The 24,492-nt window shown below is 47.0% G+C and overlaps 1 protein-coding gene across 1 annotated transcript in view; it reads left to right on the top strand.

Annotated features, from left to right (window-relative positions):
* TMEM255A (transmembrane protein 255A) overlaps positions 1-24,492 on the top strand; it is a 48,516-nt gene that overhangs the window by 3,514 nt on the left and 20,510 nt on the right. The window contains exons 2-7 of the mRNA XM_045881906.3: positions 3,202-3,344; positions 13,246-13,308; positions 15,104-15,193; positions 20,160-20,228; positions 21,445-21,516; positions 21,929-22,017. Of these exons, the coding sequence (XP_045737862.1) occupies positions 3,202-3,344; positions 13,246-13,308; positions 15,104-15,193; positions 20,160-20,228; positions 21,445-21,516; positions 21,929-22,017 (526 nt within the window). The remainder of the gene's footprint in view (positions 1-3,201; positions 3,345-13,245; positions 13,309-15,103; positions 15,194-20,159; positions 20,229-21,444; positions 21,517-21,928; positions 22,018-24,492) is intronic.

Below are 24,492 nucleotides of genomic sequence, written 5' to 3'. Positions count from 1 at the left end.
TGATGGTTGCAAGGATGGTGGTTGTTGTTCAAACAGAAATATACTGGGCGCCAAGTAGACAGACCAGTGAGAGACATTGGGGTAGTGTGGTACTAGTTGACCAGAAGGCTTTTAGTTCTGGGGACCCTGATAGGTGTGTCCTATTTTTAAAAAAATCAACTCTACGAACCCAGCTTATATTTATTCATACAATTCCCCCCCCCCACGTCTTTTTGATTAGAAGAGAAGCAATTCTGATATGTTGCCTCTTGTTTATTCAACACGTACTGACTGCTCTCTAGGTATCAAACCCTGCGATAGGCACTGTTTTCAAGGACCTCCTGCTTTATTCAAGTACCTCCTGGTATGGGACGGAGGATTTTGGTAGGTTGACTAACTAAACAAAATTGGAATCTGATGTTCCTGTGTTCATGGGGACATCTAAGGCAGGCCCCAAATTGTACCTTAATAAGAATAGGGCTCCCTTCTAAAATGAAACAACCACCAGGAAAATGTCCTAAACAGACACAGTGAGCTACCTTTTAGTAGCCTGGACCACACATTCAGAGAACAGGTGTGTCTTGCTCTAAGTAGATGTGACTTTTAAGTTGAATTAACACTAAAGGTAAATGGAGAGGTGATTCTTCACTTTTTAAAAGCATTCGCCCTGGGGTTCCTTATGATGGTCAACTCCCCGGGTACAACTAGAAATTATTTCATCTTACACAATTACAGTCCTTATAGCGTAAAGAAGGGGGTGACTTGGGGGAGGGTGTCAGGGGACAGAGAAGAGATCTTCAACCTAGTGATGAGAGAGTTTTCTTAGGAATTTTCAAAGCAAATCCTGTCTGGAGGCAAGGCCCCTATAAATCTGTAAGATCTCTGCCCGGGTTTCTCAACTGACTGGATTTTCAATTCAGGTTCTAAAGCCAGGGGAAAAAAAATAGATTTTCAAATGACACCATGTGGTTTGCTGAGTCACTTTTCTGACCTAGCTCCTGTGCTTTTAAGAGCTAGAGTGATATTTGCAAAGGAGACCCAAGAGCTGTGAAGAGGATTTAAAGCCACTTGGCAGGGAAGGAACAAGCGAGCGATACCGAAAAAAATTAGAAAGACCATACACACACTCCCCCAATTTAGTCTCTAAAGTTGTATGTTTTCTGTGTGAGGTGTTGAGACACTTTCGGTGTCACAAAGATACCCTTGGTGTCTCCAGATGTTCCCTCACCGTCTTTTGCTAATTTGAGGCAGGGGAGGGCTAAGATGGGGTGAGTGACAGAGGAGAAGGCTGGTGGAATGGGAGGCGATGTTGGTAGGTTTATGTTAGAGCCCCTCTGTGGAACCAGCTCGCAGATTCACCTAGAAGCATCCATCATCAAATAGACTCGGGGACCCTGGCTTAGACGCTCGTTTAGGACCCCTCGAGATGCCCACGAAGGATAACTAACCTTCAGGTGAACAGGAAATAAATCCTGGCCCCCCTCATCCCCCCCCCCCCCCCCGCAGGCCGCCTCTCCCAGCCCTGCTCGAGGGGTTTCCACCAGTCAGCTTGCCATTTGCATCCCAAATAGCCGGCTCTCACGAAGGGCCCTGATGTCACAGGTGTCACTAGTGGGCCTTTATGCTCTTCTCAGTGGAGGCTGGACTCAGGCCCCACCGGAGAGGAGCCTCATCTCCCAACTTTCCCTCCCTCTGCTCCCAGGGTGAGGTCTGGCGCTTTACAGTCTGTGGGTGCCTGTAAGGGCTCCAGCCACTTCGACATTTCCATGTGAAATAGTCTCAGGACGGGATCGCATTAGAAATGACCCTGATGAGTCATGCCCCTCACTTTGCAGGCTGACGTCAGGGGAGACCGCCAGCCCCTCCCACCTCCCCTGGAGCCCTCGGCAGGGCCCGCCTGGGGAAGACAAGGTGGATGGTGGGGCGAACCCAGGGTGGCACTCCGGGCGCTTTGGTCCACACCAGGAGGGCAGATCGCCTGGTGGCTGCGCGGCCAGCCACAGCCCTCCCCACCTGCCCCCCACCCGGCCTCTGGGTCTCACTGGCTGTCTCCCCCCCGCCCCCCGCCTTCCCTCATCCCCTCTCCCCTCCCTCCCAGTGGTGCAGTCTGGGCTGCAGTGAGGCCTCTCAGAACGATGGGGCCCTGGGAGCAGATTCTAGTGGCCTCTTTAGGCCCATAAATGCCACTCAAGCCGCCTGGGTGGGCGACCCCATCATAAGGCTCCCCTGCCGCTTCATCCTTCTCACTAGAGAACTGGACTCTCCCGCCAAGCCCCCCGTTTGCTTCTGCCTGGTTTTTCCTGCTGAGAGCCCCTTCCCGGGGCCCGGAGAAATGCGGGAGAAATGCGGGCAGCGTGTGGAGCGGTGCTCGATTCCTTTAAAAAAAATTAAATTCAAAAGCGAGCCTAGATACCATTTTTCTATCTGACTTAATAAGCCTGTTTTCGAAAAAAATATTGGTTTGCACTATCATGTCCGATAAGCACTGAGTAGGAGAACAGGTTTCTTGTCATTTATATTTATGTCACCCTCACATAAGCCTAAATGTGTATAAGTTATAATCTTCCCCATCTGCCTCCCCCGATACATATCTTTGTGGACTAATGGCCTCCAAACACTTACTTTATTACACACATTTGTTATGTGACAGATCTTGCCAACACACCATTTTAAAGTTTATACATGAGGTGGCAAATGTCAGAAATAAATGGGAAAAAAAAATCCCAGTACCTGGCTTGGTTGTGATATTTACACGGAAAATGAAATTTCCTATCTCCAGCTCATGAAAAAACCTTTCTCGGGAGCATATTGGCTTTAAAATATTTTCATTTAATACCTCCACACGCACACTTCCCATTTATCATATGCCTTATAATTTGGCCTAAAAAAACACTCTACTAAGTGGGTATGACACATCTTTTATAGAATGCCGAAAGCACAAAAATTTGTTTTTGTTTCGTTTTTATGTAACTGGTAAGATTTCTTCCGTTGTTCATTTTCCAACTGGAAATGTGGATTTTTTAATTGTAAATGCGGCACCTGATGACGGCAAAAAACCAAAACAAAACTGAAGCCCCATCCCTTCCCCGTAATTCCACTCCACAGAGGTAACCCCGGTGACCCGTTGGAGTGGGAAAGGAAGGCCTTCCTAATGATTTTTCCTTTAAGTCCATTCCTTCTCTGGCCGAAATGAGTAATTTCAGTTTCTCTCTGTGCTTTCAGGAGCCTTCAATCGAAGGAAACGAAACTCCATCTATGTCACCGTGACTTTGCTCATTGTGTCGGTGTTAATTCTCACGGTGGGCCTTGCTGCCACCACCAGGACCCAGAATGTGACCGTCGGAGGTTATTACCCGGGAGTTATTGTAAGTATAAAAGGCATGGGTAGGTCTCGGTGGCTGTCTGCCTACCGTCTTTCGGGTTCTACTCTGATGGTTTTCAATTCTGCTCGAGTTTCTAGTGTTTGCTCAGTTTTCCTCCTCGATGTTGCCCTGTATGTGTTGAGAGGGGCAACTCTGGGCCCATTAAGAAGAGTACTGGACTGAGAATCAGAAGAATCTGAGCTCTGTCCCTGATTAGCCTTGTCACCTCATTCTTTAGGACCTTGGTTTTCTGGTCTAGGAGATGTTACTAACTAGCAGTGTTAACCTCAGGCTAAGGTCCTTTTCTCTCGAGGCATCTGCTCTCCTATAGATGATAGGGGTCACCTGATCTTCCCGGAAACCTGAGGACAGCTTGAAGCTCTATGACCGACAGCACTGATCTCCAAAGTAATCCTGCACTCCTATCAGGAAAGATATGTGGAATATTTACTTCTAGAATATGTGTACTTATTCATTTATAAGTTTTATGCATGTTCATAAAACATACAAAAATGGAAATCCAGAGATTAGATTAAAAACAATAATTTTTAATGCCTTCATACTAACACTAAAATTTCAAAGAATGATATACACTTCACATGAAGTCTGTCATGAAAGGTAATGGCTATAAATCCTTATTTGAAATAGCCCACTAGATAATTTTGAATGATTTTAGCCGACTTATCAGATATGATTAGATTATCATTGGCATCATTTAAAGATCTTTTTTTTAATTTGAGTATAGTTGACACACCGTATTACGTTACTTTCAGGTGTACAACATAGTGATTCAACATGTCTAGACATTATGCTGTGTTCACCCCAAGCGTAGCTGTCATCTGTCCCCATACAAGGTGGCATCGTTGTTTTTTAATGTCGATCCCACAACGTAGCCGACAAAAAACTCATCTCCGAGAGTTTTTTGAGAGAGAAGTGTCAACTCCGCCATTTTCTTGTGGCTCGCTTCTTCTGCTTACATCATTAGGGTCATCTTCAATTTGTGGTTTCCAAAGCCCTTGTCCATTTTGTAGGGACTGGCTTAGTTAAAACTAGATCACACAATCCGGGCACACATTCAATGCCCCACCATCAACATTAACCGGTTGCTGCTTGGATCTTGCCTTCCTCCCCAACAAAGACAGCCCACCTTGTCATCTCACACTGGGGGAGGGCACCAGTGACAGTCTGTTTATTGAATATGTGCAATGCTTAATTTCTTTCTTACTATTTTAGATAAACAATAAATAGGAAACAAGAGTTGGGATAGTTTCTTCCATAGATCAGTGGATTGCTTTAGCCATCCATCCCCATGGTGCATGCATTCCACTCTGGAAACCACTGAACTCTTGACATACAAAACCTCATTTTATATCAAATCGTCGTGTTGTATACTTTAAACACATACACTTTTATTTGCCATTTATACCTCAATAAATCTGGGGGAAAAAAAGAGAAGAAAAACAAAAAAACAAATATGAACCTCGTTCGGATCTACACACACTGCTCTTGAACCCGAAAGCCTAACTCTAGAGGTTGGATCATATATCTCTCTCAATCGTATGACTTCCCAATTATAATTTGTAATTAATTGTAGAGAGCAGGAAGGAAGTTTAGGATGATTTTTTTTTTTTTTAAGTACAGCAAAGAGGTCAGATGTATTTATGTTGTTGGTTTTTTTCTTTTTTCTTTTCCCTTTTTATTTATTTATTTATTTATTTATTTATTTATTTATTTATTTATTTATTTGGAGAGGTGGGGCTGGAAAGAGGAGTCAAGGGAGAGGAAAGGATTAAAGATGGATGCCTTTGACAAGCCCGCGCTGTGAGTGACCAAGCCTGACGGGGGTTGCCTAGGCCACGGGTTCCACAGTGAGCCTCCTCAATAGCCCTGGCTGGCCAGACTCATGCTGCACCTCCCACCTCCCGGGAGCTGAAGGCTGCCCAGGAAGTTCCTTCCCGGCTCTGGGGCTCTGGGGCGGGCAGGGCTCCCTCCAGCCAACGGCAGGTGTCCCACAGACACCGTTCGGTGCCCTCTGTTAAACATGTGATGTGAGAACTCACCCAGTCCACTTCCTGTGGTGAGGCAAGAAAACCATTTGTCAGCAGAATTGGGTTTTATTTTTAAACACAAGCAAGGGGGGTTGGTGGTGAGGAGGAAAGGGGAGGTAAGATTGCACTTTGGTGGCTTGGAAAGGCGATTTATAAGGTCTGTATGACTTTGCGTGCTTCAGGTAGCTGCATTTCGTAAAATATTTCTGACGGATGAGCAAATGCTCAAGCCAAGATTCAGAGTCTCCATGGGTGAGGATAAGGTATTTTCCATGTCGTTTAAGAATAGAGCTCCTCTTATTGTAGAATGATGACTATGAGCCTTCTCCATAGAATATGGGCCGTGGGTGGCTAGGTTGGAATACATTAACAAAGGCAGGAGGGCTTGTGATTGTTGTTATTCGGGTACCTGATGTTCAGCTAGCCAGGAAGTTGAAGCAGTGGGGGCGTGTGTCTGTGTTTGCGTTTCACTAAAAGCTAATATGGAACTGTTAAGAGGAGAACCATCCCTAAAGGACAGTGTGCCCCATGGCTTAACCTTTAAAAATGTGCTCTTGGAGTTCCTGTAGATTGTTTCTTTAAAAAGGGGTTTTAATTATCGAAAGTGAATGGGGAAGATGGCAGACTGAAAAGCGGAAAAATGCATTTGGGTTTAGAGGTCAGATCGCGGTGTAACAAATACAGTGACCCAGGCCTGAGAAATCCAGATTTATTCGGGAATGGGGTGCTTTTGCTAATCGAATCGTTTAGTTATTAGAGAGGTAGATACTATATAAATTCTAAGCCAATGGTTTCCCCGCTTTGATGTGCATAAGAATGACCTGGTAAAGGCGGCGGTAAATGGGGGGGGGGGGTGAAGGGGGAGGATGCAGACCTCAGCTCCCTACCCCCCAAAGATTCTGATCCAGCAGGTTCAGGTAGGGCCCGGGAACCTGAATTTCCTTTTGATTGAAAAAGCAATACACATTGAATCTGCATTTTAATAAATACCCCCAGGAGAACCTAATTCAAGTCAACCAGCAACCACCTGGAGAATTAAAACCCAAGAAATAAAATATGCTCAGAGATAAAACCAGCATGAACATAGTGGGGCATTTTAAGACTCCACACTGGCAGATTGGTCACTTTGAATATAAAGGATCCTTGTATAGAAATGTGAAAAATTTCAGGCTACTTGGAGCTCTGCTGTTTTGGAGTTAACTGCAAAAAAACCCAGAATCATCCTAAACTTCCTTTCTGCTCTCTCCAATTAATTTGCTAATTAAATGCGTTAACAGTACATGAGAATTTAAAATTTCAAAACAGACAAATTAGGGAGCAGTTATTAGATTAAAAGAAGAATTACCATACCTACAACCCATTTAAATATTGAGATCTCAGGCATTTTAAAATATAATTATATTTGCACAGCTCAAACTCATGTGAAACTTTTCTGGGGCATATTTATTTTGCCAAGCGAGATGCCCTTGTACAGTGAGGTGCATTATAATCGAGCATAAGCTACTCTCTCTGAGCTAGAATGTGGTACCAACATCCTAAGACACACGTACACACGTGCATCTTTAAAGACGTGCTAATCTGTACAAGCTGAACTTCGCAACTTTTTAAAAATGAAAACCGATAAAGAAAGACAAACTGGCTTAGGATTTTTACTGTCCTCGAGTGTTCGAGGCGTATTCCATTCCAGAAGAGTTTTCGGTGAAGTTTCTGCACCGGAGACCTAAAAAAACAAGAGGCTCCGTTGTTGTTGTATAAAGCTGAAAAAGGCAGGAGGGAGAGCCTGCTTCTTCTCTGTAACACTTTAACCTTAGATCCAGGAGAATGAGGCCTTTAAATGTGTTTCCCCAGCAACCCACAAGATGGGGTTGGCCACCTGATCAGCGTGGAAACCCTTTCATTCTTGCACCCTCTCCCCAGCTGTTGTACTGCTAAGCCCATACCAGCCTGGGTTTCCTTTCAGGAAAAAAAATAAATAAAAATAAGAGTTTCAGCTCTGTTTCCAAGGTGCGACTGTGTGTGTGAGTTCATTGAAAAATTATATCAGAGTTACCGTGGGATAGTAGGAGACTGAGACAACGGGGATCGTCCGAGGCAATAGCCCAGAAACTTTCTTTAGGCAAGTGTGGCTTCAGCCTCACATGTGAAGACTCTTGATAAATCCAACAAAGTTTAGATTAAAGAATCGACTGCTAAGGAAACATATGGGGTTCTGGATAGTGGGATTTTGTGTTTTATTGTGAATTAGGCAGAAATTTTGTCCACCTCTTGTTGAAAATATTTCTAAAATATCAGCTCATCCTAAAATAATGTTCCTACCTTAGGAAGTACATTTCAAAGATGAGACTCGAATCCGGATTTGCTAAATCAGACATCTAATGCCAGAAAGTTCTAACTTCCATTGGCTCCCTGTTGCCTCCTTAGCTTTGTCATTCAGGGCTCACTGAAGATGCCCCTGGCCTGGTCTCCCATTCCCCCTCTTTTTCCAAAATTGTCAGTTCCTGCCCTGAACACAATTTGGGTTTTCCTGCCTTGCTGCTGTGATTTTTCATTGTTCACCCTGGTCTGGAATGTCCTCCTGGAGGCACTCTCTCTCTCTGTTGACCCAAATGCTCTGTTCTATCCCAACTTAAAGACGTGGCTGGGGGCGCCTGGGTGGCTCAGTCGTTAAGCGTCTGCCTTCGGCTCAGGTCATGATCCCAGGGCCCTGGGATCGAGCCCACATCGGGCTCCTTGCTCAGTGGGGAGTCTGCTTCTTCCTCTCCCTCTGCCTGCCGCTCTGCCTACCTGTGCTCTCTCTCTCTCTGTCAAATAAATAAATAAAATCTTAAAAAAAAAAAAAAAAAGACATGGCTGGGACGTTTTTCAACTGCAGGGGTCCGCAGTGGTGTCTACCATCTTTGAACTCCCTACCATAGATTTCTCCTACTCATGGTTCCAGAAAATACTTAACATTCTCCTTTACGGCATCTGTTGGGCCATATTCTTTGACTTTGTTTATACAGGCCCACCATCCCTTATCTGAATCCTTGGGTCAGATGTGTTTGAGAATTTAGACTTCTTTTTTTTTATTTTAGAAAGATAATACAGTGCATATGTTACCTTATCTAACATCCCAGTGGGGTCTTGAGGAAAACCCCATAATCAGCTCCTTCATATCTCTCTAATAAACTGTGAATTTTATACTAAGTGGATAAAGATTATAAAATAATCTCACATCAGTTCAAGGTTTTACCACCAAGTTAGTTACAAAAAAAAAAAAACAACAACAACAACCTTTTGGTTTTAACAGCTTTGTGGATTTCAGGATTATGGGAAGGAATTGTGGACCAGTTTACCTAATTATAGCTTCTTGAGGCCGAGTCTCATTGGTCGTAGTCTCATTGGTCATGGTATCATATCCACCCCCCCCCCCCCCACTTCTGGTCTCCAAATCACAGATCTAGCACAGTCCCTGCTGCAGAGTCGATGTCCAATTAACATGTATTGAATGACTAATCCTTCTGAGCGTCAGTGCTGGGTGTTTGCAGCAGTGAATGGGAATCAGCATAAGTTACAGAGCCCAGTCCAAAAAGAGCCCTTAAATCTGACTTTGATTTCCAGTGATTTGACTTTTTCTTCAACGAGTGGAGGGCAGCCAAAACAAAGCAAGTTGGTTATTTATTCAGGTAATGGGGAATCAAGATGGAGGTCCAAAGGTCTGCACTTCCCATGATTCCATGCACTTCTCGAGGGGTGACCATAGAGCTTACCTTTCTGAGGCCTCAGGAGAGTAAACAGTTGATTAGAAGCAACTGCCCGCTTTCAGGAAATTCTGTTGATTTGTCCTTTTTTATTTTCAACCCCTCAGTTCTTCCTCAAATAGGACTTTTCACTCCATCCTTGCAGGGAACTTCTTTCCTGGAGAGGGAGGGACAGTGACAAAGGTCACTATTCTACAGCACAGTGTGGCTGAAAGAGCATCAGCTGTAGGTCAGGGGACCTGTGGGCTAGTCCTGGCCCTGTCATTAACCTGCTATATCCGGGGATAAGTCCATACAGTTCTCTAGGCCACCATTTTCCTGTCTATCCAATGGGAATGGTATCAGCTCCATTAAACTCCATAGCGTTACTGTGACTAAAATGGAAAGCACATGCTTCTTTAAATTCAAATGCTTTTCAAAAGTATGGTAGTTTCAGCAACACTGGTGAGTTCATCAACCTATCATCCAGGTGAGTGAATTCTTCCAGCCATGACTCAAAAGATACTAGTTTCCTGCCTGGCGAACTCTACCTATCTTTGACCCCATATTTAAATATCTCCTCCTCTGTGAAATCTTAGAACTACCACTTACTTATCATCCTACCTTATGCAAGTCACACCACATGCTTTATTTTTTAAATTTTATTTATTGGAGAGAGACAGAGACAGAGATAGCGAGAGAGAGCAGGAGCAGAGGGAGAGGGAGAAGCAGGTTCCCCGCTGAGCAGGGAGCCCGATGCGGGGCTCGATCCCAGGACTCCGGGATCATGACCTGAGCCGAAGGCAGATGCTTAACCGACTGAGCCACCCACCCAGGTGACCCCCACACACTTTATTTTTTAAAAAATTTTTTATTTGAGTATAGCTGACACACGATGCTACCTTAGCTTCAGGTGGACGACATGCCAATTCCTCCTCTGTATACATTATGCCGTGCTCCCACCCGTCAGCATACGACGCGATTACAATTCTGTTGTCTATATTCCCCATGCTGTGCCTTTTCTTCCCATGACTTCTTCATTCCATAACTGGAAGTCTGTATCTCCACGCCCCTTCGCCCATTTTGCTCACCCTCCCACCCCCCTCCTCTCTGGCAACCATCAGTTTGTGCTCTGTATTTATAGGTCTGATCATGCTTTTTGTTTGTTTGTTCATTCATTTGTTTAGTTTTTTCAGATTTTACGTATAAGTGAAATCATACGGTATTTGTCTTACTCGGTCTGACTTACTTCACTTAGCATCATACCGTCTAGGTCCATCTGTGTTGCCACAAGTGGGAAGAGCTCATCCTTTTATGGCTGAGTAATATTCCATTGCATATATATACACCACATCTCCCTTATCTCTTCGTCTGTCAGTGGACACCTAGGTTGCTTCCATATCTTGGCTATTATAAATCATGCTGCAATAAATGTAGGGGTGCATAGATCTTTGTGAATTAGTGTTTTCGTTTTTGGGGGGTAAATACCCAGTAGAAGTCACACTACACACTTTATCTCATTCCATCCTCACAGCAGCCCTGTGTGGTAGTTACCATTGTGATGCCCATTGTATAGATGGGGAAACTGATGCACAGAGTGGGTAAGGGCCTCGCCCAAGGTCACACAGTTTACAGGTAGCAGGGCCAGGGATGTAGTACAAAATGAATTATTCTCTTCTCCTGTAGCACTATGTTTACCCTTTCCTGTGGTCCTTAACCCACAGTCTGTCTCTCCTTCACTGGACTATGAACTGCTGGAGAGCAGAGGTCATGTCTTATTATCTGACACAAGCACTTAGTGAATATTAGAAAACCGAATGCATCAGAGTGGATTCAAATGGAATAGAAAGAAAGGGAGGGGGCGCCTGGGTGGCTCAGTTGGTTAAGCGACTGCCTTCGGCTCAGGTCATGATCCTGGAGTCCCTGGATCGAGTCCCTGGATCGAGTCCCGCGTCGGGCTCCCTGCTCGGCAGGGAGTCTGCTTCTCCCTCTGACCCTCCCGACCCTCCCCCCTCTCATGTGCTCTCTCTCTCTCAAATAAATAAATAAATAATCTTTAAAAAAAAAAAAAAGAAAGAAAGAAAGAAAGGGAGGGAACTGGATGAAGTAACTGGCTAACCTGGGACTTCTAGTCCCGAGTGCCTTGTCTTTCCAGTCCATTCCACGAGGCTTCAGCCCACCTCTTCTGGCCACTATCATCAGGGAGTTATTTGAGAGCACCAGGAACGACGAGTGTTTTCGTTTCCCGTCTGAAGGCCAAGACTGCTGTTGGGGTTCAGGCGACATTAAGTGACTATCTGTGGAAACTGATCAACTGCTCAGGCAGAGGACTTACGTTCCATGTAAGAAGCTGCCTCCGACTTTCTCTCAATCTCCCCGAGTGGTCCAGAATGCCATAAGCACAGACTAGTCATGGAATTCTTCCTGAAAAATAAAAGCTGTGGAATACATTGGAGGCGGGGGAAAGAGAAAACATGAAGGTCTCTTATGAAATCGAGCAAACAGTGAGAGGACTTTCCAGCTCAAATTAGTTAGAGCTGCTCAAAAGTTAAATGTCTTCAAAAATAGAAATAACCACGGGAACAATATTTACTGAGTACTTACTGTGTGCCAGGCACTGTGCTAAGTTCTTTGAACGTACCATCCTGGTCTGTGCTTGCAAAAGCCCCATGAGATAGCCACTAGAGTCCCCATTTCCCAGATCAGGAAACTGAGGTTGAGAGAGGCCAGTCCGTCTGTTCAAGATCCCAAAGACAACGGCGGAAGAGCTGGGGTAGGAAGCCAGGCTGGTGTGAGTACCAGGTTTTAATCAGTATACTTTATGACAACACATTTCAATTACACTTAAAATAAGAGCAGGCGGGAGACGGGCAGAGTTTAACTGTTGAGTGAGGATGTTCTCAGTGGCGTCTTGGGTGGTGCGGGATATAACCCTTGTGCACATCGGCTTCTATTTCCCCAGAGGGGTTGCTGGCTGAGTGGCCCTGCAGAATGAGTCCCGGGAAATCTGTATTCATTCCTTCCCTTCAAGCCCCCTTCATGCCCTTTCATTCTTGGGTTTCTGAGACCAGCACCCAGTGCCCCTACGCTGCCCCACCTCACTTCTGCCCGGCCCTCGGGTCCATTAGATTTCCAAGTTCAGCTGTAAGGCTTGGGGGCCTCAGGTGGAAATAGATGCCCCTGTTAGCCAAGGTAAGGCTGCAGAGGGCAACCCGGACCATTAGTGAGGCTAAGGAGACCTGTAACTACATCACCGAGCTTGTGTTAAGATTTATTGGTCCGTGCTCACCACTTTTTACTTATTGCATTTTTATCCCCACCGACAGCCATCGGTTAGTGATCGTGTGCGGCTGAGCCTGGCCAACTCAGTCCACTAATGGCAAAAGTGAGAGGAAATGGGACCTGCTACAGCGAGCCATCATCCCAGCCACTTAGACAGGGAGATTGTTTTTTCAGGGCTTTACACGGCCATTTCTGTTCACCCTCTAATGAATGCTTTCTGTCCATAAATGAAGCAGAGATGGAAGAAGAGGTGACTAAGTGCGAACGTAAATCGCAGTGGGTCAGCCACAAATACAGGCTTTCAAAAAATAGGGTTTGGTTTTGTTTTTTGGTTTTTTTTTTTAAGTCTAGGTTAAGGTACTTGCTGATCTCTAAAGTACTTCCTGGGTTTGATTAGTGTGCCAGATGCATCAAAAATTGCTATTTCAAATCTTTACTTTGTAATCCATGCATCAGAGTAGACGGTCTCCTTTCAAAAAAAAAAAAAAAGATAAAGATAAAGATCAGACTATAACGCGTGCTTTTCACCGTTGTATGTCTCGTACTGACTCACCAGTCACGCGCTGGGTAATAGATATTGACACTGAAATAGGCAGGCTCTGAAAAGCTCTGGTTGACCTTTACTTTGAATTTTTGGGCACATGAGTTTCTTTTTAGGTCTGATTCATTTCGACAAGGCAAAATTGACAAATGGTGGGAGAAATACTTTTATTGAACACGTCGTATCTGCGTAACAGCCGCGTGTGTCGTATCAGGCCTTTTTCGTTGTCCTGAATCATATCCAGGAGCGGGATATGATCGCGTGGGCAGGCTGATCACCTTCTCACATGCTATGTTTGCCATATTGCTTTGCAGCTCGGCTTTGGATCCTTCCTTGGAATCATCGGATCAAACCTTGTTGAGAACAAACGGCAGATGGTAAGTTTTCATCGCTATAGAATCGTACTCTTCCTCTGAAAAAGCTCAATATTTATACGGATAAGTAACACACTTTTTAAGGTTGCCCAGGCCAGGCCTCAAAAGCAAATGCCCCTTTGCCTTTTCTCCTCAGCCTCCAGGGAACTTATTCTAAAGTGACCCCGTGGTATGGGACTTGTTCCTGTCTTGCCTGACCCTCCTTCAGTGCCCTGGTTAGTCTCCTTAAGTCAAAGAGATAGAATATTCTGGGTCTTGCCCTTTGCTTTCCTCCTCCCTCTCTGATGCATAACCTTTGGGGAAAGTTTTGCAGAGGGTTCCTGCCTTTTAGGATATTACACTTGTAAATCAAGATGCCCTGGGGGGTGGTCAGACGGTGGACTGATTAGACTCACCCAGTACAAGCCTCTGTGGCATCTAGACCTTGATAATGGGGTCTATTTAACAGCAAGTTTAATCAGATAAGATAATAGCTCCAGGGACAGAGAACTCTAACCATCCATTCTCCCCCAGCAATGTGGGAGATTCCCTCAGGGGAGCACTCAGCGCTCTCTTCTTCCATTTTACCTGGACTCCCCGCCTCCCCCCGCCAGTCATTTTTGCACTCTGGGCTTACATTATTCAAAATAATGGGGGAGTTTTAATTGTAGAGCTGATCATCGCATAGCTAATAATGCCAATTTCACGACAGCGTTCATCCATTATTTACCAATTCTCTGTAGTGCTGTGAAGTGAGATTGATGGGGAGAGGCTTCTGAACAACTCCTGAAGGAGAGAAGTATTTCCTCCTAGCCTGCTGAGGAGGGAGAACCTTAGGGTAGCCTTGACTTGGATTTGGTTTTGCCCTGGAGAGCAGTTTAATGCCGTGCTATTTCCCCCTGTTTACCTCCAAACACCTCAAGGAAGAAAAAGACTGATTCCGTCTCCTTCTGAGGGTCGACCCCGGGCAGATGGTGGGTTTAGGCGGCCCCCGCCCCCCACCCCCTGCCCCTGGAAGCACCTTCCTCCACATTGGCTTGTAGTATCTCCCTTGTAACGGAAGCCAGATTATTAGGAAAATCTTGTTATCTAACATGATCAGAGTATAGGGCAGTCTGGTGCAAGCAAACATTTTTCTTAAAAATTTTTGTACGTACTACACAGAGTTGATCGGTTCCAGAGACTTCCACCCTTGTGAGAGGTCTTTGATATCTAAATCTTAATAAGTTGAATGTTCCTTCTTCAACCATGCAGAAGGCCAGGTGGGGTTGTGTGGGGCCTCAGAATCGTCCCTGTCTTCATCACTGCCCATGGCGAGGGGTTGAGAAGAACACTGGACCGGGAGCTGGTGGGCACCGGGCTCTTCTGTAGACTGGATGGGGACCCTGGGCGCACCCACTACCCCTCTTTGAGCCTCCGGCCCCACAATAAATAAAACGGGTGGACTACACGACATCAAATGTCCAACATCTTTTGGAGTCTGAGGATGGAGGAGCCACAAAAATTCCTCCACGGGGATAGGATATTCCTCCACAGACATCATGCTCGGTATCAGCAAAATCTCCTCTTGATCGGGTGTCCACAGACTCACGGGGTGAATTTCTTAGCTTGCCCTGAGAATGTAAAAAATGCCTTCGGCGGCCCCTACCCCTCATCCCACTCATCCTGCGTGACTGATGAAAAGCACCCCCATGGGGTGGCAGGCCAGAGTTGGGCTTTGGCTGGCATTCTCTTGGGGATCCTCTAGGCTCCAGGAACAGCAAGAGTAGAAGGCTAACAGACACTTGTGTTTTGTCCCCCCCCACCCCCACCCCCGCAGCTGGTGGCTTCTATCGTCTTTATCAGCTTCGGTGTGATTGCGGCCTTTTGTTGTGCCATTGTGGATGGGGTCTTTGCTGCCAGACACATCGTGAGTACTTTCAGGCCCGGGTCAGAGGACGCGTGCAACAGAGCAAGGCTTCGTTGAGTGTGTGCGGCGGGATGTGTGTGCTAAAGGGCTGTGACAGTACAGAGGAGGGGGAAACAGGATCCCTGTCTCAGGTTGCTGAGCGTCAAGATGAGGACGCCGCTGGACCCCCGGTCATCTAGAGAACCGGGGCTAAGCTGGGGGCATAAACTTTAAGTGCCAGAGCATTTCTCTTGGGCTCCAGTGGCCAGGAACAGGCTTCCCTGCATCAGCCTTTGACATGCGAGTGAGATTTGGGAAGGCAGAAGCAAGGGCACTGGGGCCAGGGGAAGGGCCTTGGAAGTGACACTGGGGACAAGGAGGGAGGGAGAAGCAGGAAGGCCTATGAGTTCTGAGGGCCTCGGAGGTTTCAACAGTGACAGGAACAGACCATGAGGACAGAGTCACCTCTTCTCAGATTCCTGAACTTTGCTGTCCCTACAACAGGGGTTGGCGTTTAGTGATGTGATTGGGGTCCAGAAAAAACCCCAGTGCTAGAAGCTTCCACTCAGAGCCCAGTCCTGGCGTTTAGGGGCCAAATCCTCAAAGCTGCCCCTTGAGGAAAGCCATTTGACTCCTGAAGCCCAAACTTGGGCTCTTCTCTGAGGAAACCTGGGCTTCAGGGCATTCCCATGTGGCTCTCCACAGGAGCCCTCGCCCCTCTTTTAGTACTTTCCATTCCACACTATTCCAGACAGTGCCTATGACCCATAGTACTTTCAGGGTTTCATAAAAATATTATCCTTTCTTTTCAAATCAGTAGACAAGCGATGAGCTTTTAGGTCAAGGAGAAGTTTTCGCATATAAATATATTTGTCTTTATAACAATGCAGTCATTCGATATAATTAAAATAAAGAAAACATAATTTTCAATATCTTTTAATGGATAGAGGGGCCCACAAAAGCAAAAGTGCCTAGGTCCCAGGGAGGTCATAACATAGCCCTGATCAGGCCCAAAACCAAAATCAAAAGCGAGCCACCACAGCTTACTGGGTCCTCACAACAGACACAAATACTCCTTTTATTCCTACTGAATCAGCATGGAAAATGAAAGCATCTCAGGAGTTAGTTGGAAATGTTTTGTTTTCCAAAACAGCCAATTGAGGGCAAAATTGTATTATCAGAATCTTCTGTGGATCGATGACATTGGCAAATAGTGCAGGTCATCCTGAGGCATGAGTATGGTTGGATCTGGGGAAGGATGATCTGTGACATTGTTATCTCAATTCCCACTTGCTCTTGGACCCCCCTCTCCGGCGTAAGAGTCAGTCCTTCGTTTGCCAAGATTAGAGGAACTCATGCGGTCAGTGCTGCCCCACAAACAGTCTCTGAACTGGTGTCTCAGGAGATAATTTCTGGGCAGGGGGCAGAGTCAGGGGTGGGAGAGAGAGGCTCTTGGCCCAATTTTCTTTTCAGGGCCAAGAATTTAAAGGTAGGCCCCGATATCAGACCCACCCTTTTGGATTTTAGCTGAGGGCAGCCATCTTCTTCATCTTTTCTTTCTTAAAAAGGCCCATGACACATTGGGAACTTGTGACATCCACAAGCCTACCACCCTCACATAGCAAGTCTTAGCATTTCTGCATATTACCCTCTGAGCACACACCTGTTTGTGTAGCTGGTTACAGCCAATCACAGCATGCGTGCTATTTTGTATTCAACAGGAGCCATCTTAATAACAATAATGCCTTGTTTTTGTGGAGCGCATTTAGCTTTTCAATGTGGCTTCCCATCTATTATCTCATTTGAGGCCCACAGCAATCCTGTGAGATATGTAGGGCAGGCATTATTATCCCCATTTGACAAGGAGTATTCACTCTGAGGCAGTCTCCATGGTAACAGAGGCCTAGTGGCCAAGAAGCCTGCAGTAGATTTTGATGGCATCATGAGCTAAAATGGCTTCCTCCTTTTCCCTCCTCCTCCCACTCTTGATGTGTATTTTTTTTTAAACAGCTTTATTGAGATATAGTTCACATCCCATATAATTTGCCCATTTAAAGTGTACAGTTCAGCGGGTTTCAGTATCTTCGCTGTTACGGGCAAACCATCACCACATCAGTTTTAGAAGGTTTTCATCATCCCCCCCAAAGAAACCCCGTATTCGGGGCTTTCACCTCCCTATGCCCCATTCCCCTCAGCCCTAGGCAACCACGAGGCTACTGTTCCTTCTCTACAGATTTCTCTATATTAATTAACCTTTCATATTAATGGAATCATGTAATATTATGGTCTTTTGCGACCTGACTTCTTTTTATGTCGTATGATATTCTCGGGGCTCATCCATGCTGTAGCTGCATTTCTTTTTATGGCCTGATATTATTCCATCATATGGATATACCACATTTTGTTTATCCATTCACCGGTGGACATTTAGGTCGTTTCCAGCTCGTGGCTTTTACCAATAATGCTGCTATAAACATTCATGTACTGTGTGGCCACATGTTTTCATTTTCCTTGAGTATATACCTAGGAGTGGAATTGCTCGATCATATCATAACTATGTTTACCCTTTTGAGGACCTACCAGACAGTTTTCCAAAATAGCCACACCATTTTGCATTCCCGCCAGAAGTGTAGGTACGAGAGTTCTAATTCCTGCGCTTCCTTGCCAACTCTTGGTATCTGACTTTTTAATTCTAGCCATCCTGGTGGGAATGACGTGGTACCTCGCTGTGGTTTTGATTTGCATTTCCTTGATCCTCCTCCCATGTTTTTTTGATCACTGGCCTCCATCAGAGGCAATGGGGAAAAATCCAGTTATATTTACTGGAAGTTTCCTCTAATGACCACCTACCTATCTCTGACTCCAGGCCCTCGGCACTTCCTACAGTTAGTGGCCTACAGTAGAGCATTTGATTCAGGGATTTGGGGTAAAGCTGGATGAAACTTTAAGAAAACCTTTCTGCTTACCCTGTACCTATCCTATGATATCTGCCAGTCCTCACTGATACCCAGAGAGTTTAGAGGAAGAAGGCTTTATTGATGTATGGTGATATCTATTGGCCAGTTTAATGAAAGGCACTTTTGCGCCCTAGCACCACTTGGGTGGCCTAAAGCCAGTCTTTTCTTTTCCTTTCTTTCTTTCCTTTTCTTTTTTTATAAATAATGTATTTTTTAAAAGATTTTACTTTTAAGTAATCTCTACACCCAACGTGGGGCTCGAACTCACAACCCCGAGGTCAAGAGTCACACACTCTACCCGCTGAGCCGGCCAAGGCACCCCTAAGCCTGCCTTTTCTGTTGTTGGAGTCCTTCAGCACCATCTTGCCCTGTCCTTTGACCTGGGGGCGTGTGTGCTTCCTCGCAAGCCCTACCCTTCTTACACACCCCTCTAAAGGTGTCTTGTTCCTTCTCTCGGTTGTCTCTTATTTCCTTCCCTTCCCCTCCCCCTAACACGGCCATTAGCCAGCTGGGAAAGTCGCTTTACCTTCTTGGGTCCCAGTTTCCTTCCCTTCAGTAACCTCCCTAAGGGAGCCTGGCACAGAGTAGCCTCTCACCATGAAGCAACTTTCATTTCCATCTCTTCACTCCGCAATTGGTAGCCCTTCAGATTAAAAAGGTTGCCGAGGCCGAGCTGAGTGACTTTTTCCTACCTCCCGACGGGGTCTCAATGCAGATTAGCCACCAAAGGCAGCGCATGGACAACCACCACGTGTGACCGGGTCTGTCTTCATTTAGTTGGTGGCTGAACGCTTTTTGCAGAACCGGGAGGTCAGGAAGACTGTGACAGCACATCAAGCCTCCCCTTCCCCAAGATAAGAAGGGCCTCTGCTCTTCCCCAAACACGGAAGATAAACCCTGCTGAGTACGAACATGAGCACCTTCATTCCTTCCCAGCCTGACTCCAGCCTAAGCCAACATTGAACAGACAGGACGTTTCACAGAAAAGCAGCTGATGGAAAGTCCTAGGTCCTCGATGGAGCTGGAGGCTGGGAGGCTGGAAGCCCTTGGGTGCCAGGAACAGGAGATGGCAAATCATGGGTGGGAAAAGCAGCCACCGGGGTTACTGAAAATGGTGAGAAAAGTGGGGGCAGGAGGGAGGGTGGTTTGGCCAAACCCCACAGGTCATTTTGCGTAAACTGCTTGTCCCATCCTAGCCTGCTTTTGGCCAAAGCCTCCTACCCCTTGGGGGATGTTTAGCATCACCCCAGAAGTGAACAGCATCCCCTGCCTGCAAGTTCCCGGGCAGCGCTGGATCGTGTCTGTCTGTTCTACCCCAACCCCCACGCCTGAGAGCTCCCTCACCAGGAAGCTGGCCAAGCCAGGAGGGTAAGTCAACTGTCCTTGAGCCCCATGTTAGTCTTCTGGGCTTTCGCAGTATTTTTGGAGGTCACGGTCTTTATCTAATCTGTGTAGTTGAGTGAAAATGGCTTATAGTTCAGCTGAGTTAAAATCTACAGCAGCCTCCGTAGCTGCTCATCCCCCTGGGGCTTGCTTCCTGAGCTCTTCCTTCTGGAAACACTGTGGCAGTGACAGCAGCGAGCATGTCAGCCAGCCTGAGTCCTGTCCTCAGGTGACAATGAGACCTCATCGTCGGAGCAGGGCTCCCTCCTTTTGGGAGTATGATGTTGCAAGAGTTCTGCATCTTGTTCCCTGGGGGCTCTTGGGAAGACGATGAAGACTAGAAATAAAAGAAAACCAGAGAGGAAATTTCAAGGAACCGATTTCTCAATCAGTTTCCTAATTTGTCATTAACCAAGTGGCCCAGTGGAAAGCAGTTATGAGAACATTTGTATCTAATCCTCAGATTCTCGGGCCCATAGATGGGCAGCTTTCAGAAACTAACCCGACCCACTGCCTGCTCGTGTGTGTGTGTGTGTGTGTGTGTACGAGCATGCGCGCGCATTTTCAAATCTTTTATTACCCATCAGAGCGCTTGCTGCTTTGTTTTCCAAAACCCAAACTCTTTGGTTTGCTGTTTCCCTTTCCAGGATCTGAAACCACTCTATGCTAATCGGTGCCACTACGTCCCCAAGACATCCCAGAAGGAAGCTGAGGAGGTGAGCCGGAATGAAGCTGCATGCCTTACCTTTTGGGAAAGTCTTCTCTGCCTGAAACCCCCTTTCTTTTACTCCTTTTCACGGGCCTAAGGCTTGCCACTAGGTGTCTGTAGTTGATTTGTTCAGTGGGTCAGAGCACAAGTCTAATGAGGCCATGGTCATAGGTTGGAACCTCATAAGACCTAATCAGATTTACTTTGCTCTGTGGCCACGGGCTACCCCTGTGACCCCAGCAGGCAGCCTCTCAGTGTGTGGCTTCGATCCCAAGAGGGACAGATGAGTACAGAGGCCACAGGGCAGGCCCCTCCCCCAGCTCTGCAGATGATGGTTTCGTTGCTTGGATTCGGTGCCCAGCTGGAAGAAAAACAGAAGCTCCACCAGAGCCCTGGGTCTGGACTAGGGAGGCAGAGCCTGAGTCCCACACGCAAGACAATTCGGGAAGCCAAATGAGGGTCACTGAGAAGCCTGGGCCACTTTGCCCGGCAACTTCTCTCTCTTGCCCCAGCAATCCTTGCGCTCCATGCGCCTCATGCAGAACTAGAGGCAGTGGGCAGTGAGGTGAAGCTTGGCCCCGGGTCATTTTCAGAAAGTGACCCACCCACTGCCTGCTCAGCGTGCACACAATAATCACCCCCCAACCCAGAGAGCCCTTGAATGGGAAACTACCATTCGACATAAAATACAATGAATGGTGCCCTTGGAGCTCAGCAAAGCGATGGCCTTGCTCCCAAAGCACCAGGGCAAATACTTCTATTATGGCTCTGCCTTTCACCTGCCCCCCCCCAACACGCTTCCCCCTGAACGCAAATTTGCCGTTTTTTCTAACTATCCTCTGGTTCAAAGGGAGGAGTAGAAACGTGTGTGTGCCGACAGCTTATCAGAAAGGCAGTGAGCATTTGCATGAAGGACCCGATATAAAAAAAAGTGCCTGTTTACCACGAATATTCTCTATAACACAGTGAAACACATTCGCAAGCACTTCATTGCATCCATATGGGGAAGGGAGTCTGGAAAAGTTCTTGAAAGACGGTAAATGGAAAAATCAATGTTTTAAATTGTTTGCAGACTCGAGATGTGCACAAATGTCATTGCTGTTCTCTTGATTTCGTGCTGAGCGCTTTCTTGTGTTAACTTGGTGACTGTGAAAATATTAATAATGACTTCCATAGGTTCACTTGTAACCCTGGTCCCCCTAACCCTATTTTTCCTATATAAGGTCATAAGTTCCTCAACCAAAAATTCTCCTTCCGCGAGGGTTATGAGGAACCTCACCCAGGCAGCTAGAGAGGTACTATTGTACTTCAGAGTGCATGTGATGGCCCTCTTGTCTTCCTCCCCCTCTGCTCCCCTCCCCCCCATCCCCTGGTTCCCCTTCCCCCCCGCCCGCCCCGTCCTCATTTCCTACTGTCATTTGTTCTTCCGTCTGTCCTTCCATCCATCCTTCCTTCCTCTGCATCTCCGCCATTCAGGGATGGGGCACTGAGGGCTGTGGCCAGGGGGCTGGGCGGACCCCGGTTCCCCAGTGGCTTGTCTCAGGCACGAGTTCAGCCAGCCCAGGGCCCGCGTGGGGGTGTTCATCTGACAGCCGTCCATACCGTCCTTACCGTCTCCATCAGGCACTAACTCATATTTCCAGTCCCAGAGGGTCCTGCCCCCCATCCCGGGCCAGCCCATCTCCTCACTGTTGTGTGCGCCCTCAGGTGAACTGCCCTCACCTCAGCCGAGGATTCTGCACACCTCGCATCCGGGGCAACACCTGCTTCTGCTGCGACCTCTACAACTGTGGCAAGTACGTGCTGAGCGCCCAGGCTCGGGGAATAACGGTCGGACGCCAACGGGGACTAGAAGGGGCGGGGGCGGGAGGACGGAGCGCCAAGGGCACGTGCTACGGATCAGAGAAATGGAAGGCGTTGGTCTGTCAACAGATTTCTGGCCTTCTCCGTGCCAGGCGCCGTGCAGAGTGCTTTGGAATATTTGATCTCATTTAGTCCTCACCGCTGATGGACGAAGGGTGACCATCTCCATTTTACAGATGTTGAGAGTGAGACTCAGAGGATGCAGACACCTGGTTCAAGGTCACACAGAACTTGAAATGGTAGAGATAGGGTTCAAACCCAGTTCTGTCCTAAGTCCAAGTTCAATGGCCCTCAACAAATAGTTATTGAGCACTTTCTCTGGGCCTGGCCCGGTTCTAGACACTGCTGATTCAGCAGCAAGCAGAATAAAAGTCCTTGCCCTGATGAAGCTTATATTTTATTAGGGAAGACAGTCGATAGCACATGAATATATAATATGCCAAGTGTTGATCAGAGGTCTGAGAAAAAAACGAGCCTGGGGTGGTAGATAGATAGTGACAAGGTGAAGAGCACATGTGCTGTGTGAGACAGAGTAGCCAGGGAAGGTCTCTTTGAGGAGGGGACATTTGTGCAGAGACCCGAATGAAGCCAGAGGGCAGCCCAAGTAAATACCTGGGGCAGGAGGGTTTCAAGCAGCAGGAACAGCAAGTGCAAAGTTCCCAAGGCCGGAGCGGGCTTGGTGCTCGTCCTGTCATAACCACTCTGGCTCTCTGCCCTCTAATAGCAAAAACATCACTTATTCTTCCTTTCAAAACATATTTAGGTGGTAGGAATACGGAGTCTGCTGCTGAGGAGCTCACAGACTAGTAGGGAAGACAGACGTGTAGACCACTGATTACAGACAACAGAGTGTGATAAGTAGAGTGGGGATCAGTGGGCATACTGGGGACCCTGGCCACCCAAATGACTGAAGTCAGAGGTGCTGGGGGACAGTGTCAAGGAGGAGGTGATGTGGGAGCTGAAATTTAAAGGGTAAGTAGGGAGTTAGAAAACAAACCAAAAGGGGGTAGAGGTGGGGAGGGTATTCCCAGCAATTGTGTGGTAGGGGCAGTTTGACAGGGGGTAGGAGGTGAGGACTGAGCTATAGTCAGAGGCCCAGTCATAGAGGGCTCACTGGCCACGGGAATGACTTTGGACTTAACCCTGTAAGCAATCTGGACTCAACCCCAGACCCCATAAACCACTGAATGCTATAGCATGGAAGATGGGGAGCAGAGGGCCTGGAAAGGGAGAGAGGAAGAGAGGAGTTGGCAGAGGGGGCCTGGATGGAGCTAAATCCAGAGGAGTCAGATGGATGCAGCCCCCTCCTCACTCCCACTCCCTCCTCTTGGTATTGGGGGGCCTGTCCCTCTGGTCTGAGGATTAAGACCTGACAGCCTGGAGGCAGGGAGGGGACGTGTGGGGGGGTGCTCACACCAGCCTCATTCCGTTAAAAGGTTGGGCAGGTGGAAGAAGAGAAAACTTAAGGACTCAAATGAGGTTTGGGGATTATCTGGGAGGTTCAATTATTCATGTTGTAATAATAACTAACACTTGTAAGGGACTTCCCTCCTTCGCAGCGGTGATCGAGAGCTGGCTATAATTGTACTTCCTGAGCTCATCTTCCAAAAATGATCAAAGGAATGTAAAATAGGTCCGAGGGGAATTGGGGTTATTTTTCTCTCTTTCCTTTTGCCTCCCCTTCTCTGCTGCTGTCCTTCTCTCTCCTTCTCCCCCACTCACCCACACATTGCTCTTTCCCCCCGCTCCTGTGGCCCACTCCCCCTCTTTTCCCACTTCCTAGCCTGGGGTGGGGGGGCGGCGCCGGGTCTGGGAGCCGGCCAGTCCCGGAGGGCTGCGAAGTGACTTCTTGCAGATACACCTTTCTCTCTGCAATTAAGTGTGTTGCTGGAAAAGGTTTGAATAAACTAAATCCTACTTTAAATTCCATTTAGCTGAGTCCTTAGGTGAATTTTTTTTTTTTTTTCCGAAAGCGGAGGCTCAAGCCCAGTGTATCTTCCTGTCAATCTGAACTTGATAATAACTGACTTTCTTACTTTCTTAAAGCAAGTTATGCCAGTATGGTCTTCAAGGCTCTAAAGGCAGGGAACATGACTTCATCTTATCTATATCCCCATGCCCACAGGACCGGGCATGAGTAAAGACCTAATGAAACAGGAGTGACATTTGTTGGAAAGTACCGAAAAGAAGAGCACCCTTTTCACCAGGAAGATAACTTATTGGCCTAGGCAACTAAGAGGGGTCACGGAGACATTGTCCCTAAAGATCTTCAAGCCCGTAAATGGTTTTCACCTACCGAGACCAGCCCTGGGTATCAGTCAAGGCCCTGTCTGCAGTGCAAAATTTCCAAAGGCAAAGCCACTAGGAAAAGACTTCCTGAACTTTCCATCAGGAAACAGTCCCACTGG

The sequence above is a fragment of the Mirounga angustirostris genome, unplaced genomic scaffold (genome assembly GCF_029215605.1).
Source record: "Mirounga angustirostris isolate CCGP_5_RB_7025 unplaced genomic scaffold, mMirAng1.0.hap1 SCAF_11, whole genome shotgun sequence".
NCBI lineage: Eukaryota > Metazoa > Chordata > Mammalia > Carnivora > Phocidae > Mirounga > Mirounga angustirostris.
This window is presented reverse-complemented; position numbering and strand designations above follow the sequence as displayed.